Below are 18,604 nucleotides of genomic sequence, written 5' to 3'. Positions count from 1 at the left end.
TTCCAATCCTCGTACTCTGATTTTTTATTTTTTTCTTGAAGCATTGCGATGATGTTCAAACTTCAAACAGGTTAAATCTTCTTGTTCTCTGTCGATCTAATATTCCTTTTGGCGTGAATCAAGCACCGAACGGTAGACTCTGTTTTGGGAAGAGAAGGCCTTTCCATTCCAAGTTCAATGATCTTTTAAGCTGCACATTCCAAGTTCCAACAGTCTGCAAATGCAATATTCACATATGCAGCTCAGACTTCATTATAAAAAGTATGCCACAACCAAATTTAACCGAGCTAATTACCATCACTCGACTAAAAGCAAGCCTATGTAGACATTGATTGGAGGTGATTCAGGATAACAGAGAAATTGCTTCCGTATAAGCAAGTAAAATGACCAAATTAGTAGTACCAGTACGGAAGGGAAAATTGCTCATTACAAAAAAAACGTATATCATTTCTGTACACAGCCAAACATATGACAGTTTTCTCCGTCTTTTCAACTTAAATTCCCCTTATTTTACAACACCTAGGGGAGAGGTACAAAAACAATACATTGGTATACCCTTTTAGACAGTTTAAATACATGTGAACTAATAAAAGAATACACCTGCGGTTGTATGGATTACAACAACAGGATAACAATGACACCCTGCAAATAAAAAATGGGAGAATGTTCGATAGTCAGTAATGAAAGCATGCCTATGATACATGCCAAATCAGATAAATCGATGGATAAAGAAGGAAAAAATAATTAAGCTGTGTGCCATGATGAAGGCCCTGCTTTTTCATGGAATGAATAAACAAATTATTTTCTGTTTGAGAAACAAACAAACAGAAGATGCTGGATTTTACCTCAGGCTGCCTTACGGCACTGTCATGAAGTGAACGCAAAAAGTCTATCTGCTATCTTTGTGCGACAAAATGGACACTCAGAACAAGCAAGTGAGCATGATTTACATACTGCATTATGTACACCAGCGATAAACAAGTCTTAATTAAACTCAATAAAATGTCAGAAGCTGAGAAACTTAAAGTGACTTACAACAAAAATGTCGACAGGGGAGAAGAATTGTTGCAGTAGGCGATTCGAAGCACACTTTACACATGTGGGAATTTCCATCTCCATTTCCCATGATTTTGAGTTCCTTTTCCTTCATCTCTTGCATTCTTGCCTGAAACCATAAAGATGCAGTTCAAATAACTCGTAAATTTGAACCCATTGATTCCAAAACTAAAGAGACAAGGGATGAACATATTATAAGATTACTACAACAAATAACAATTTTGTCTAATGTTCACATTCGTGTCCATAGCTCAATTAACCAGGGGATCCCAAGAAACTACAGACTAGCAATTTAAATTTCAAAAAAAGGTCAATATATGCATGCATATATATGATACACTAAAGAGTTAGAGGCATTTAAGGACTGCCAAGATCAATAAATTCCTAAAAGAACAGTAAATAAGCAAATAAATAGACCTTGAAAACTGAAAAAGTTTTAGCAAGTTGCAGAAAGCTACAGATAAAATATATGTATAACAAGAGAATTTCTCAAATTGGCGCACAAGTCGTGTAGGAAAATTAAAGATTTGGACATGAAGAAATGCAACAAAAATGTTTGTATACACAAAATTGATTCCCACAGTTTCCAATATATCCTTCCTTTTCTGCAAGAAATTTCCCTTCATCACTCAACCACTACTAGTTAAATGGCTATTCTTTTTGTTATGTCCTTGTACTAAGGATCACTTCAGCAATAGACAATATTTTGATAGGAATCCCAAATTAACCTCCCCTGAATTTGAAACTTTAAGTAGAATTAGAAAACACACAAGAAATTTTAAAAGAATAACAATTAAATGGGTAACCAACATATGCATATGTTTTGGTGCTACCTTGAGGCGAACAACGAGGGGCTCATCCTTTGGAATTTCCTGCATTGGTTTCGCCACATCTGATATTTGACTTTGTTTCTGGACGGCATTACTATCAATGCCATTTATTTTTGAATGCCTGAATCGATCATTCCCATCATCTTGCCTCTCGTCAGTGTTCTCAGGAGCAGCGACTCCCTCTTTCTTTAACTTGGCAACCAATACCCACATATTCGCCAAATCATTTTCCAAAACTTCCTCCCTTCTTTTTGCCTCTTCAATCTTTTTCCTGTATTCATCTTCTATAAATTCCTTCTCGGCTAAGGCCGCCTCAAGTGACACTTCCCGTTGTTTCCTTGCATGCAGTTCCATCTTCAAATCATCTGGATCAAGATTCCATGATTCAAAGTCATCAGAGGCGAATCCTGGAATCTCGTTAGTTCTACCAGAGAGCCGCCCCTTCCTCCCTGATTTGATGCCATCGCTATACTTGCGGTTAACGCCATTAAGAGGTTGCATTGCACCACCTCGAGAATGTGATAGCTCTCGAGCAGCCAATAACTCTTTGTCCAGTTTTGCATTTTGCAACGAAAGCTTGGTCACTTCACCAGCCAAATTCTTCAGTTCAACGGCAGCAGCAGAGGCCAGTTCCTTTGCATAAGATGCTTCCTCAGCTAGTTTCTGATTCTGCACGTGCAACCCACTGTTCTCCTCTGAAAGCTGAACATGTTCCAGCTTCAGTTTTTCATTCTCAATCTCCTGTAGAGAAAAGCCAGAAAAAATGTAATCAGTTCAAATGTTAAGCACTGGCCAGCCATAGGCTAATGACTACAACAATTTTTTCCACTTTAGCACCAGATTACTCCAGTGTAAGACGATTAATGGTGCACCAGAAACAAGCATTTCCTTGCACGACAGCTGCAGATAGTCTCATAATGTATTTATGAATTTTCCATTAGCCAGATAACTAAAGAAAGCAAGAATGAGCTATTCATTCACTTTCCTCTAATTTCATGGCATGCATAAACCCAATCATGTCAAGAATTTTGTTGCGTATCAGAGATGCAAATCTTCATGTCCTTTAGTGTGATGTATTGAGATATAAAGTGCAAAGTTCAGTTCACATTTCCACGTCTAGTGCTCAGCTAACTATAACTGGTGGAACAGTAGGTAATCTGAAGTGAACAACCCAAATATCTAAAATGGGATGTTTCTATTTAATTCTTCCATTTCAAAATGGGAACAGCTTTGAATATGGATCTGAGAGTGCCTAGGTTAGGCCAACGGCATCTGTTAATCCCTCTTTTCTTTTTCTTCTCATCAGAGTTATGCCTCAAAGACTTGAGTCTTGAAATGGTGTATCAAAAACTGCCACCATCCAAAACCCAATACTTTATGCAGCTCTCTCAAACTTTATCAGGCAAAATAAACACACATCCAAAACCTCCAAGTGCATACTTCTACATATTCTTTCAATCTAAGGATAAAGTGTTACAAATTCTACATTCCATGCAGAACAAGGTACTGCAGTAAAAATGAGACTGGGACTTGGGGGCCAGTCATACACCCAAAAGCCTTGATTTTGAATCTCACTTGGCGCATCTTGAAATTAAAAGATATTCATGAGTTTGGATCCAAAGTGGCTCAACCTTAGTTCCACGTTCTAATAAAACCTTCCACGATGAAAAGAACTAAATTCGACTCAGCCATACAATGCCGGTAACATTAACTAACATGCTCCAACAACCTAGCGCTGCTAATAATATCCCGTGCTGGACATTTCTATGGGACATGATACCCGAGCAATAAATAGTAGTTTATTGATGTGCCACCGTCTCAAAAGTACACCAACTGAACAGAAGTACTAATAGTACTTCAACATGAAACTAATAGAAAATGTTCGCCAATGATGACAAAAAAAAGGATTACATAAAGCAGGAAATAGACTATTAAGAATAGCCTAAAGAGACAGAAGTTAAACTACGCTTCCATGTAGAAAAATATGAAGCAGCAAAAAATGAACAAGACATAAGAGTAACAAAATTACAAGAATGCCATAAAGTCAAATTAGGAGCTAGCTCATTCTAGTTATGATGAAATCACCTGAGACTGAACCTTCTTTTTCAACTCGTCAACATAATCATCACAAACACTCTGTTGAGGAGCAAGGAGCAATTTATCGCCGGCAACCGAAGCCAGCTGCTGCTCCAAAAGTGTGACTTTTTCTTGCAATTCCAGATTCTCAGTACACTGCCAAAAATCAGGCAATACATCAGACCTCATACAAAAAGGAGAAGGGCACAAAAAGGTAGCATGTTGAGTAGATAAAGCTGCCATCACGAACATCCTCAACCAGAAAGATATTGCCCTTAAACGAAATTACCAGAATTAACACATCAAATAAGGATAAAAGCAAATAGAGAAGGATATTCTGACCTTACTCTGCAGTTGTTCCTGAAGGATACGATTATCAGCAGATTTTATCTGCATAAATTGATCAAACAATTTTTTATTTAATTGAGGCAAATATGGCATGCTTGATGAAAACTGATGCACCATGTCAATCCTTAGATCAAAATAATACATAGAAGTTTTACATACATAGCACAACACGACCATCAAATACATGATAAAAATCAAGATTGAAGCAAATGTGATTGTATGAACAAGAATTCATCTCTCCTTGGAGGTTCAGGAAATGTCTCCCGTAACCAAGGAATTGCTAATACAGTTGCATGGTTGCTTTTCAGGAGCAAATGTTTAGTTTTCCTCAAAAATCAAAAAGCCTGCTACTCCAAACAAAACATTGCTAAATAAATTTCTTCATCACAATAGAATGCACCATTCTAACCAACAGTTCAATAATAATATACCGATACAAAATACTAACCTCCAGCTCAAAAGCCTTTTCATTACACTGTGTCATCAATCTCATAACCGTCTGTTGAAACAGCAAAGGATTAAAGAAGAATCAAGGTAGCTGCCAGTTATATCATAATAACAATAATGATGACAAAGCATGAAGAAAGTCTTTTACCTGCTGCATATCAACCAATGATGCATTAGCAATGGAAGCCTCACCACTTTCAATGATGTGTTGTTCTAAAACTCGCATTTGCTTCCCTTTTTCCTGAATCTCACGTTCCAAGTTCTGGATCTGAAATAGAGAAAAAATGGAGAAATGTTGGAAGGTCATCCAGGTGGATATACATGCTCTTAAAGTGAAACACATCTGTATCACTAGGACGTGAAATCTTGAAGTGATGGATGCCAAATACAAAGCATCAATTTTTTAATTGATTGTACTCCAATGGCATGAATTGAAGTTCAAGCAAAGATACAGAATAAATTAAGCTAGTTCATTGATGATTAAATGCATGACATGTGATAGAATAAAAGGTTGATAATATTGATTCGATATTATTCAATTAGTATTGCTTAGTACAGAGAGAGCCCTTATATAGGGGAATAGAGCCAAAGTCAAATCTATAGACTAAGGAAATTAGAAATAAAGGAAACATAATCAACATAAAGTCGGAAACCAAAATCAATATAATCTAAATCAACATAAAGTCAGAAACCTAAATCAATATAACTACGAAACCAAATCATAATAGTACACTCTAACACCCCCTCTCAGACTCAACATGGTATCACAACATCGAGTTTGCAAGGAAATATCTTTCACTTCAAGAAGAGAGCACTGCCAAGAAGTCAAGTCCCACAGTCTCCAAATCAATCAACATGGAGTCTTCGCAATTTTTCAAATCAAATAGGCAGCAAGTCTCTACAGCCTCCTAAATCTCCATCAGCCTTTGCAAACCAACTCCAAACCAAAAAAAAAATTTACGGACCAAATTAAAACCTTAAAGGCATCAAATCGACGCCTACAAAGCACTAAATCAAATCAAAGCCTCCACGACACCAAATCAAGTCAACCACTTCCACAGCATCAAGTTCAAAGGAAAGAAGAAGAACAAAAAAGAAAGACGATTCAAAGAGGGGTCAAATGCTTCCACAACATCAAATTCAAAGGAAGGAAAGAACAACCAAAAAAGAAAAAGATTCATACTCAACTTATGCCGACAAAAGGAAGGAAAGGCGAAGAACAAGAAAGAAAGAAGATTCGACGAGGGATCAAATGCACTTCAAAATAAAGTGCCATTAAATTCGGCTCAAGGCAAAACAATATCAAATCCAAATCAAGTTAAAATAAAATTCAAAATTCAAACCCAACAAAAGCGATTTTCAAATCCAAATCAAAGCCACAAACAAAAGAAATGCAAATAAAAGGAAAAGAATGAATAGAGGATCGAGAATCCATACACCAAGTGTGGGGAAGAAACGAGAGTGAATGAAACAGGAAGAAAAAAAAAAAAGAGGAATAAGAGAAATAATATTGATTCGATATTATTCAATTAGTATTGCTTAGTACAAAGAAAGCCCTTATATAGGAGCATAAAGCCAAAGTCAAATCTATGGATTAAAGAAAACTAGAAATAAAGGAAACCTAATCAGAACCTAAATCAATATAATCTAGGAAACTAAATCACATGCAAAGGGAAAATGCATTAGCGTATATGAGTATATCGGTATAAGTTGTATATGAATTTCACATATAACCAGCTTGATTGATATCATGTAAGACAAGAATCATTGGGCAGTCAAACCATGAAGGTAATATAATAATTTTAGCACAACATAGACTATTGCAATAAAGATTGCAAATAAAACGGCCCATAAGATTGAAAAAATACGAAAATTCAGTACCTTCATCATGCCAGGGCAAGAGTATCAAATCATTTACGCAGCAATATGAATCAAATTCAGTGCGGTTACAATCAACAAAGTTCAAAGGCAAAGGGAATAAGGTTATACCTGAGTTTTTGAGCTGTCGGGATAGTTTACTGACTGCTCCACAAGGCGCTTAAGGGTACTAGTGCTGAATGCAATTTCTCCAGAAAGTACCTTAACTTGCTCAGCAATAAGATCCATTTGATCTGAACTCATACCACCCTACAATAGTAAATACAAAAAAACTTGAGGCTACTTCTGCTAAAGCAATTTCAGTATCTATAACACTGCAAGCCCATAATACACATTTTGAATTGTGAAGTCATTCCTTTTCTAGAAAGCCTTTTTTCTTTTCCTGGAACCGTTTACTGAAATGCATTTAAACGTCTATTTACGGTAAAGAATCACAATAAAACACAATACAAGGACCATGTAAACATTTTGGTACAGCCAAATGAGCATCCTTTAGCCAGGAACAACTACCAGAGGCTAAAGGAGGACATAAAAATAGTCCTTTAGTATTTCAAAACAGCAGCAAAACATGAAATAATAGGCGAGACGGGTTTCACAAGCACCTCTTCCTTCACGCTAGAGAAGGAAAGGCAATTAGTGATAAGATAAAATTAAAACAAAATGGCAACTAAAAAGATCAAATTATGAGTAAGTGAAACATACGGCTGGTAGTCTTGAACCAACTATAAGTTCACCCACTTGAGTATCAGTGACTGTACTGCTAGCTGGGGAGAATTCATCGTTTCTCCGGCTGGAAGACCTTCTGTGTTTGAAGTCAGAAGATGGATCTGATGGAACTCCTGAAGCAGACAATGGAGAATCTTTCTGATTTTCGCCTTCTACTAGTAGTGAGCCCTGTTTCAAAAGATCCAACCTCTGGTAAAGGAAGTGAGGAAAGACAAACATCATTTTCCTTCATAGGATAACTGCTAGTAGTAGTGGTAAGATAAGCAACGATTTTAAGGAGAATCTAGTATCATTTGGAGGGGAATGATCAGACAAGAAATTGGGCAAATAACCATACTAATAATCAAATCTACTGTGAACCAATAACAAATTACAGCACTAGTTGAGTGGAGAACAAAGCACTAAGTGATAGATGTGTACATCATCAAAAGCTCAAAGCACAAAGCCAAGGTGTTCGAGACCATGAAGCTCTCATTTAACAGTCTTATTTTGGCATGAATATGACACTAACTACAACTTTTCATAATTTGAGCAAATACACGAGGAACAGCACAAGTTGAAGTAGTTATCTTCCTCACCACCTTGCCATAGAGGCATGGGATTGAATCCACATCACCATTGAATAAAAAACACCAACCACGCATTTGTGCTTCTTTTATTCCTTCTTCCCACTAGAATCAGACACTAAACACCTTCAACTTTTTGAAATGCTGAGGATAAAATAATAATAGAAAAAACAACTGTGCTTTTATTCACAACTAACTTTTGATCAGCAGTTCACTTGACTAACTGAAAAATAACTCACATCATCCTCTCCAACAGAATGGCTCCTTTGATGACTGGACATATCATTCAAACATCCAGGGATTGAATTCTTTGTAGAAACAAGTATGAGCTTCGTTAGCCTCTGAATTCTACTCATTAAAGCAGCCTTGGCTTCCTCTTCTTCCTCCAACCTTGACTGCATCTTGACTTGACCTTCCTCCAGCTATTCAACGAACAAACGACATTAAATTGAGATCATTACTAGTTAAATTATAGGTACACTAAAGAAAGCAATTGAAGGGTGAGAAATCGAGATCGAGATAGTAGTAAAACCTTTTGCCTTAAGTTCATGAGCTCCTCATGACTGACACCAACAAGCATTCCCGTCTTTAGCTGATCTAACTCTTCTTTCAAACTCGAGATTTCTCTTTGGTACTTTTTGATCAAAGACTTTTCATCAATGATCTAAACGAGCATGTATTTTCAAAGGCATGAGTGGACTTCAATCAACAGTACCTTGGCATAAAAAATTTATAGTGTAAAGTCTGAAGAGTTAATAGCGCACCTTATTACGCGATGCATAGATTTCAACCCGTTTTGCCCTACTAGCAAACTTTAATGTATTATGAGTTTCCTCCATGCTACTAGATGCAGGAGTTACAGTGCAGATAAGCTGTAAAATAAGGGGGGGAAGAAAGGTAAATTTCTTTTCTACAAAACTACTAGATCCATTGGTAGGCATTGTCTATTGATGAGCAAAATAATCTACAAGAAGATTGCATCATATGTTCAATGTTGTGAATACTAAAATTGAAACATGAAAAAAACTGCACTTTAAAGGGCCAAACAAAAAGGCATATGTAGAACTGAATTCTGTTTCTATTCAAACAAGTTAGCTCCACTCTCATTTTTTTTTTTAAAATTAAACAAAATTTCCACAGTAAATGCAAAATTGTGTCTAAGATGTTTTTTCATCAATCACATACTGATTTCACATCTCAACTCACCGAAACATGTCCATGCCCACTTAATGAAGATTGCAAAAGGCGGGTAAGCTTGGAATCGCGGTATGGAACATGAGATGCCTTCCCTTCACTTAGCTTTCCTATTACCTTCATGTTGCAACCATAAATCAGTTCACAAACTTGAAATCGAAAAACATAGATAAGGAGACCACAATGATTGCAACTTCTTTTCAGCAGAAACGGAATAATTTCATTCTAAATCTTAGAGCCTATACCCAATTACATAAGGTAGTTTGACTCAGTAGTCGAAACTCAGAAGACTAGATGAGAAGTTTATCAACAGTCTAACACTGTGACCTACCAATCTCAACTTCACCTTGGAAATTATCAATCTATTAACTATGGGCGATATTCTTAGATAGCTGTCTCCCATCAACTCAATTATAAGAGTTGAGTTGGACTGGATTCAGTTCATGCTGATACCACATTGAAGTTTTGCGTTGCTGTACCTCATAGATTTAGCAGACTTAACAGTCAATATTTATTACTAGTTAATGACTCAACGAAGACTGGTGTCCCTGACAAGCTAGGCTTAGCCGTGAAAATCATCGAACCATAAAGTATAGATTGTATGCTTGGAGAGCCACCTAACATAGACTCAGCATTACTGTTATCTGGACGTGAGTTAAGTTGGAACGTTCACTTAATACTGATAGTTCTGAAGGTGGCATATTAAAACTTTGCATTTGAGAAGATAAATAAATCACTTAGAAATTATAAACAACCAGCAAAAGCAAACATAAGGATTGATTTAATCAAAACAACATACAAAATCAAAAGGCACCTACAGTTCCAAGGGTCAGAAGACTCTTATTTATGTATGATCCCTCCTTTCTCCTTATTCCAATAGTTTCAGTCTTCGCACTTTCAGATCCAGCTAGATCAATTAAATTCTTTGAAGAAGAGAAATAAATCAACAGGAAAAGGTAATAGTAGTCAGTTAAGTCATCTGGCAAAAAAAATAATTTCTTCTAATGGTAATAAAGATTGGGGGAAAACGAACTCAACCGTACAAGTTGAGAGAAGATTACTCCATCATATTCATCACCATGGGCACTGCTTTCAATCATCTGCAAGTTCAAAAGAAATTAGGGAAGAATAATAAGATGGGAAGTGACAGAATATATAAAACCCAAAACAACAAGGGAAAATACCAAAAAACTTTTAAAAAGTAGAGATAGAGAGAGAGAGCCAACATAAAACCTGTAAAACAATAACAACCAAATTTGTGTTCCAATTCAGGAGTATTTTTGCGAAGATGCACACAAGAAAAGTACATTATAAACGGCACAAGGACTTGTTTTGCTGTCATCTGAGCATGCATATGGTTGACGAAAAGTTGAAAACTAAAGAGGAAAAAGAATGTGATCAAGATATGAGAAGCAAATTAGCCAAAACTAATTTAATACACTTGATCTAATATCATGAATTGATATGATATGTTGTTCCAACAAATATTGCACAGAAAATTGAAAAGATCAAGGAATTAATGTCGTTTCCATTTGAGAATACTGTCATCTTTGCATTTAAGAATCCACAAAAAAAAAATCAGAAGTGCAATGAAGCCTTTACAAAAAAAAAATGTCTCTTAGCTTATGAAAAATCTGTGCTGTAATTTTATCAACTCCTGATGCATGGATTAGGCAGGGAGAGAATCATGAATTTAGCGTAGAAAACTATGATTTGAGATACTGCTCTTGTGCCTGTATAACAGATTAGTTGAGGCGTGCGTAATGAGGGAAAAAAAAACTGTGTGCACCTTGTCTTGACTGTGATGTAGAGGAGGTCTATGAATAGCTTATTTAAGGTTCTCCAAAATAAGGCACTACTGAATCGGATTCAAAGCACATAGATCATGACATGGAAGAAAAGCATTAGATTCCATAATATTAAAGTCATTCAAATAACCTTTTTCTAGAAGTGACAGAGGTACAAAAAAACAGCATTTGCTAAATTCACGTGTTCTATAACAAACATGTGACACGTTAAAGGATGACACAGGACCACTAGCATATAGGGTAATATGATGGTACTTCAAGATACTGCTCACATGTAGATACCACAAGCAAAAAGACATTAGTGCACTGAAAAAAATCAAAACACCTGGTCAAGACACAGACCAACAGGTTGTAAATTATAATAGAATATGATTATATTGTACCAGTGTAAATATTGTGTGACTTCTGCTGCTGAACAGATTAAAATTATTTGAGCCAACATGACGATGCTCTGCAATATATATAAGTTGAGTAGTATTATTATCATACCAAGAACCTACACGATGAAGTTATATAAAGAAGAGGTCCCAGTGAGTACCTTCCCCAGCAGCAATGAAAGAAAGTGCGTGCCCAGGAGACAAAACCACTTCTTCCTTCATACCCTCAACATAAGTTCCCTAAGAATTTATCCATGTGTATATAAGAACAAGAAGAATGCAATCCCCCAAAATCAAGAGAACAGTGGCCACACAAAAGAGAAGCTTTCAAGATATTAGCCAAATATATCCTGACATAAGCGCATCAAAATTTAAAGGCAACTCAAGGATTCATTGCAAACAATGACATCCAACTTTATTTTCTTCTTCCATTTTGAAAATAATTAAATAGATTAACAACATACAACGTCAATTCATAAAAATAAATATAATTCAACAAAAGAAAAACAACTGAGAAACATAATAAAAAAGATTTCACATTGTTCCAGAAGCATGAAAAATAAAATTAGAAATTAACTACAAGTTGAACAAAAAACCTGTGCATCTTCTCTGACACGCAAATTTTGACCTGTTGGGTCAAGCAAGTCGTTTATCACCTGGAGTTTTAAGGTACGATCAGAAAAAAATAAATAAATCAGATAACTTCTATACAATAAGAATAAATACTTGAGCATAATTGGTGCTTCAAAACCCTCAGGCACCACAGGGAATAAACTAGTGCATGCACCACACACACAGAATATTTAAAGTTTAGACTTTAGAGCACATACTTTGTAGAGTTCATGGAAGAAAAGACTTTATCTATAAGGTTATTATGCACAAGAAGTCAATAGCAATGATAGAAAGATGATAATAATTCCAAATGACTTATCTCAAACTGTAAACAGAAATGCTGACATATAAATGCATACACACACACATATTATATACGTAATTTCACTTACCTCATTGTAAATTTCCAGATATGAGACACGTAGTAAAAACTCGCTTCCTGGAGTCTACAATAAGACTGCAGTTAGTTATTCATATTTTGTATCTCATCCTTAATTTGATAAAACTATAAAAGGAAAGAAAAAGGAATTTAACTAAAAAAATTACATCAATCAAGTAAACATTAATTCGTTAAGAGATTTAATCAAAGAGATAAATAAGCTCTTCCTAGATCTAATAAAGAAAAAAATCGTAAGATGCAAATCAGTTGGAAAAAATAGTGAAAAGTCACTAAATTAAATTTCTATAAAACCCATTGCTACATATGGCTTCATTCTCAAGAAAAGTAAAATCGAAATGGTAAAAATCTTTGGTTGTGGGAAAGTCAAACCGGGTCGAGAAGGAGCAGAGATACCGATAATTAAAGCACTGGGAAGCTAAAAGAAATGTTTCAGATACCAGCAATTTTAAAGTATGATACAAATATCAACTGCATAATTAAAAAATGTACAGTTTCCACAAATATAAATTAGAGAATAAGCAGAATGAAAGAAGAAATAGGTGCCTTAAGAGAGTTACTACTCAGTACGGAAGGAACTGAAGAGCTTAAACTGCAACTGACAATAACATACTTCAAAGGAATTATGTCATGTAATTACACTTACATCTTGAATAATGCTGAAAACATCCTTTATGGCCAAAGGTATGATCCCTGGAGAATTTTGATCCCCCTGCTCATGTTATCGCAAAAAAATGAGTCAAAAACTATACCTGTAATCTGTATACTACATGCAAGATTCATATTAAGAAATCATAAAATGGCCATATTCAAGAGTCAAGAATGTGAATGACTTAAGACCAAAATAGATTTTCACCATGTTTAAATCATCTCTGTCCTCACCATCAAGTCTTTTACACAATTAATTTGGGATTAGCTACATCAAGCCATATGAGAAAATTGGTTGGAATCCACCAGGTGGATCCTACTTAGCCATTCTTTCCAATTTAAGGAAAGACTCTCTGATCCTCACTCTCCCTATAAAATCTACATCCTTCCTTAATCCTTATCAATTCCATTCAAGTCTTTTTGGCTGCCCTTCCCCCTTTCAGAATCTCTTACATCAATTTATGCTCCTCTATATAACTTGTATGCCAATATCTCTATGTTGTACATGTCCAATTATTTTGGAAAGTTTTTGTATCTTATATTCAATCAATAATACTTCCACCTTAAATCTAATATTTTCATTTCTTATCCTGTTGTTACTTGTGTTGCCACATATCCAACACAACTTGTGCCAAATGTCAATGAGAAAAAGAAATAAGTTCAGAAAAATTGCCAATGATATACAGTTATGCTCATACACAATGTTATATGAGAGCATTGAAACTTGTACAAACTATATAAACATGGGGAGTTTTGATTTTAATTTACTGGGGTAATAAAATAAAGATTTCGTCACATTTCAACTCCATGAAGAGATAATAATACTTAACACTATTCTCAAGCAAAGAACTCAATATTCTGTAGCGATCAGTACATCATTTACAATCCTACAACATAGTTCGCAGTGAACTTCCTTATTTGATGCAACATTATGTCCAAAAATTCCACTTCATTTTCCTGACCTCTAAAAGCTCGTAGCTGGTCACCATTTTCATGAGACAAGGCTACACTTAAAAAATTGTTCCTCAGCATACAATGTCTCTCAAGCATAATGGTGAACAATGTAATCAGAATTGGAATCCAAGCAAATATAATACATGAGAAGAAAAGGATAAAAATAAATTAAATCAAGAAACATAACTTACATGCATAGTGTGTGTCTTTCCACTACTCGTAACACCATAGGCAAAAACAGTCCCTGTGCAATTAACAGTCATGCTAAATTATGAAAGTCCTTTCGAATTAAATACATAAGTCAATCAAAGCAATCAATTAACTGATTCCATTTAACCAATTTCATTCCTAGGACTAACAAGTAATCTCAATTTATTCACACAAAAATTTCACGTCTATTAGTAAGAAAATTTGAAACCATATCTGTACCATTAACGCCTTCCATTGCAGCCTTGACTACAGGCTTAGCAGCTACTTCATATACCTCCGGAGAAGGTGTTTGAGGACTGAAAACTTTATCTGCCATAGTAAACCATCCCTATATGAATAAAATGAAACCGCAATAGATACTTTAACTGCAAAATTAATCCCAATTGCATTAGCAAGTCACTCATTCAACTATAAACGCCTTCCATTGAATTTGCATATGAAGTCAAAATAAAAAAGAAAAAAGTTAGAAAAATCTGAATGAACAATACCAAACGCATAAGCCGTTCCGGGATTATACTCATGCCTCACGATCTTATCCCCATCCGCATACCAAGCGATTTCATCTCCTCTTTGAAACTCCCTCTCACTACAATAATTTCCAGTAAACAAACAGGATTAAGCAAATCGATCACATTGCTCCGAAACGCAAGCCTAAAAAACAAAAGGTTTCAATTTAATGTAAACAAACAGCCCATAGATCTGATCCCGTACACTCAGATCTACCCTTACTTCATCGGTCTGAAGCGAACCGTCACCGAGATGCTATCTCCATTCCGCGGCGCGTCAAGTGGCACTGCAATCGGCTCCTCGGCGCCGTAACCTACTAGCGCGGGAGTATTGGATCCGGGTGGACCGCCGTACATTGAATCGGAGCGGCTACGACTCGGAGTCATGGATCGTCCTCCAGAGTTGAAGTACGAGGAGGCCGTGGAAGAGCACGAGCGAGGCATTAGTTTGTTACTGGAGATAGACGAATACGAGGAAGTGGACGAGTAAGGACTGGAGGGTTTACGATACGAGAACGGCGAGCTACTGCGTGCCCGAGACGACGATGCCATTAATTCGACCTAGCGAGCCCTGTGATGACTCGGTAGAATAATGTAAAAGAAGAAAGTAGAAGAGAGAAGAAGAAGAAGAAAATGAGAGAATATGTCAGTAAGCTCACATGGCTTGATACACAAAAGCGAATAACATTGTGTTTTTTATAAGCTTTCACGCTTTAAGCTATCGAAGATATACGCACAGGGAGAGAACAGAAGAGACAGAGAGATTGTTTCTTCTTCTTTAAGACAAAGGAGTTGCAGAGAAAGGATTTCTATAACAGTGTGGTATGAGAGAACTAGAGAGCGAGAACGACTGATTTTTTTTTCTTTATTTTTTATTTTTAAATGTTTTGCTTTATAAGTTCAAATTAAATGACCTCTGTATCAGAGAAAGGGCAATGGAAGTTACTGTTTGGTGTCGTGGAGGGTTAGCCTGCGAGCTAGTTTAAACGTGCGAAGATGGACCCGCGCAGTAGCCAGATTTGAAAAATAAACAAAGAATGAGCGGGAATAACAGCTCGCCTAAACTACGACAAATTAGAAAAATGTCTTAATAAAACCTTTGTATTTTTCGCTAAGACAAAATTAACCTTACACGTTCGCATTAGAGGACTTGGGAGAATTATTTGAGCTGGGCAATTTCGTCAATTGACTATATATATATATTATTATACACGTTTGGGGAAAATTGCCTTTAATTGAATTTGGAATTTACCGTAAAAATTATATAGCAGAAGACAGAAAATTATATAAAATAAAATAAAAATAATCTGTGGCTGTTGGAGAGGAGCGTGTGGAGACGGAGAAAATGAAGTATTGGTTGTTTCTAAGAGATAGCGACACGACAAAAAAGTTAAAATAGGGACTGATATTTTTGACATTTTGCGAGATTAATTTTGCAAAGGAAGTTACAGAAAATGGAAATAATATTAATGATTCCAACGACATATTTGTGTTCTTTCATTTGACTATATATGCATCTATAATATTATAATATTTTAATTCAATAATTTTTCTGTTAACATCAGTTTTTAATTCACCAAACACCTCATAACATACTACGTACACAATTTAAGCTCGTTTATTTTTCTTTTCACAGTTTTTTCTTTAGCATTGAAAATCAATCCAACCGCGCTACCAAATACGACACGACTTAAAATAGTGACTGATCTTTTTAACATTTTGTGGATTAATTTGCGAAGGAAGTTACAGAAAATAGAAATAATATTAATGATTCCAACACAATATTTGTGCTCTTCATTTGTCTATATATGTATGCGCCTCCTATAATTATAAAATAAATTTTCAAACAGGAAATAATGGCAAATGTTCGACTACAAGAGCGATTGATGTGCGAGGAGAGTAGGGTCTCTTACTGGTGGAGTTAATGGACGGTGGGGATGGAAAATACCATTCCATGTGATTCATGTCTTTACATGTCTGGTTTTAACGTCCGATCTTCAAGAGGTTTACAGGGCAAACACACCCAGCATTTGACATGTCAATGGTATTGTATAGTTGTATCTTACAAATCCAATGGCTCATAATTATTTTAAGTTTTATTTTTAAAAATTTTAAATTTTAAATTTTAGAGACAAACATAAAATTAAATGGAAAGTGACAACTTTGACCAAAAAAATTTTAGTTTACCCTTTTATATTGTGAGTCATTAGATTTATAAAATATAACGTCATCGGATGTCACTAAGCAATATGTATAAAATGGTCAAGCCAAGTTGAGTTTTGGCATGCTCATATTCGACTCATCATTTTTTTTGGACTCGAGCTCTTTGCAGAGCTTAAAAAATTGAGTTCGGACACTCCTTGTTAAAAAATGTCAAAACTCGAACTGAGCTTTAAAAACTTGTTTGTGTCAAAAATAATAAATAATTTATCTAATATTTAGAAATAATTGCCATAAAAAAAATAATAATCACGATAAGTCAAATCCAACTTTAAAAATGTACAAAATCTAACAAATTCGGTTATATTAATATATTGATGGCATGTAAATCTTGTTTGTTTTGCTAACGTCGTACCAAGTTAATCCAAACCAGATGGCTTTGATTGTTGATGACGAATTTTTCTTGGCTAAAAGATGAACAAACATAAACTAAAGAGTCTCCCCAAGGTGTTTTTCTTTGTAAAGACATTCCGATACTACTTAAGTCTGAGAGCATGAAGTAGAGAGACTAAGAACTTTGGAGATTAGAGCTCTTAGGAAGAAAAGTATAAAAATTTGTGAATGAATGTTTTACCTGATCGGGTACCTTTATATATTAGGTGGATCAATTCTAATCTGTAATGGACTACGATCTTAGAATTCCGAGTTTGAGGAATTGTTATTTGAGTTAGGAGTGTTCGTCCTTTATTTTTCGAGTTGGGTTAGGAATCTTCTTTCAGAATTCTATTATACTTTGGAATCTACTCACCTTGGCCTTGTGCCGAGATAAGCTTCTCATTCCGAGATAGGTATCTCGAGGCCAAGGCAGCCTTTATGATATTTAGTGTACCTGTTAAGTTAGGCTGAGACAAGGTTTACCGAGATACATCTTTTAAATACTAATTTTAGGGGTACGACGTGTCTGTTTTTGACTAGAGGGTGAATTTGGTATTATCATATATTATTATATTTATTTATTTATAATAATATTTTTTTTGTTAGATAAGTAGGTCCTCCAACTGACAAGCGAAACTTAGTTAAGCTCAAACTCAACCCTTTTAGTAAATGAAATTCAAAATAGATCCAAAAGAGCATAGCTCCTTAACAGGTTACCCGCAAGTAGGTCACAAATAACTCGGGCCATTTATACAACCAGATTTGACCGATGTATGTCATTTGTGGTGTGAACATTTTTATCATTTCCCATCTCTCAGTTGCAAGCTGTTTCTGACACCCACAACCGCGGCTACTAAATTAGTGAAGTTATGAAGGTGTGCCATTTAGCCTGAGTGGTAAGATGTGTACTCACTTCCATAAACTAAAGAGGTCATGGGTTCTACTAATAAAATAGTCGGGAAAATAATAATAATTTTTAGATAAAACCATGAGAGATGGTAGAAAAACCCGTAGAAGTATCGCATAGGGGACAATATCTCATGGACAATGCTAGAGACTCACAAAAGTCCTCTAAATCTATGTGGCATTAAAATAACCAATGATTAAAAACACACATGTAGGACCCATTTCACATCCAACACTCCATATTAAATGAGGTTTTTTTGGGACCACTTTTTGAGAGTTTTAACCATTATTCATATCTCATCCAATGTTGCACAAAAAATTTGTTTATCAAAATCTCTCAAGTGCGCGGTCGGTATGACTTTGTTTTCAATTAACAGCACTTGAACACCAATTACGGCAGTCTAATTTGAATCCCCACTTGCATGATGAATCAATAAAAAAAAAATTAAAATAATGCGAGACAAAATTAT

At 35.5% G+C, this 18,604-nt stretch overlaps 1 protein-coding gene across 2 annotated transcripts; it reads right to left on the bottom strand.

Moving 5' to 3' along the window:
• Positions 1–403: 403 nt before the first annotated feature.
• LOC120002195 (kinesin-like protein KIN-7D, mitochondrial) lies at positions 404–15,511 on the bottom strand. Of its 2 annotated transcripts, none has more exons than XM_038850830.1 (25): positions 14,857–15,511; positions 14,616–14,713; positions 14,347–14,436; positions 14,109–14,161; positions 12,962–13,027; positions 12,311–12,364; positions 11,903–11,962; positions 11,468–11,546; positions 11,313–11,380; positions 10,165–10,221; positions 9,940–10,044; positions 9,134–9,238; positions 8,692–8,799; positions 8,460–8,591; positions 8,167–8,349; positions 7,338–7,550; positions 6,747–6,884; positions 4,906–5,025; positions 4,759–4,809; positions 4,305–4,352; positions 3,972–4,118; positions 1,890–2,627; positions 1,036–1,165; positions 846–953; positions 404–642 (listed from the first exon to the last, which is right to left on the bottom strand). In XM_038850830.1, the coding sequence occupies exons 1-24, from the start codon at positions 15,183–15,185 to the stop codon at positions 868–870; spliced, it is 3,258 nt and encodes a 1,085-aa protein (XP_038706758.1). In that variant the 5' UTR covers positions 15,186–15,511; the 3' UTR covers positions 404–642; positions 846–867. The 2 variants fall into 2 exon arrangements, with proteins under 2 accessions (XP_038706758.1, XP_038706759.1); XM_038850831.1 differs by having other exon boundaries at positions 7,338–7,529.
• Between the last annotated feature and the right edge of the window lie 3,093 nt (positions 15,512–18,604).

The sequence above is a fragment of the Tripterygium wilfordii genome, chromosome 7 (genome assembly GCF_013401445.1).
Source record: "Tripterygium wilfordii isolate XIE 37 chromosome 7, ASM1340144v1, whole genome shotgun sequence".
In the NCBI taxonomy this organism is placed as follows: Eukaryota; Viridiplantae; Streptophyta; class Magnoliopsida; order Celastrales; family Celastraceae; genus Tripterygium; species Tripterygium wilfordii.
Note: the sequence above shows the minus strand (reverse complement) of the source record. Positions and strands in the feature narration are given on the sequence as shown.

Excerpts from the sequence above, each read along its gene's own strand:
- LOC120002195 (XM_038850830.1), bottom strand. The coding sequence starts at position 15,185 with ATGGCATCGTCGTCTCGGGCACGCAGTAGCTCGCCGTTCTCGTATCGT. Across the intron at positions 7,551-8,166 it reads ATTCTGTTGGAGAGGATGAT|AGGTTGGATCTTTTGAAACA; the intron begins GTGAGTTATTTT and ends TTCCTTTACCAG. Across the intron at positions 1,166-1,889 it reads CCCTCGTTGTTCGCCTCAAG|GCAAGAATGCAAGAGATGAA; the intron begins GTAGCACCAAAA and ends TTATGGTTTCAG.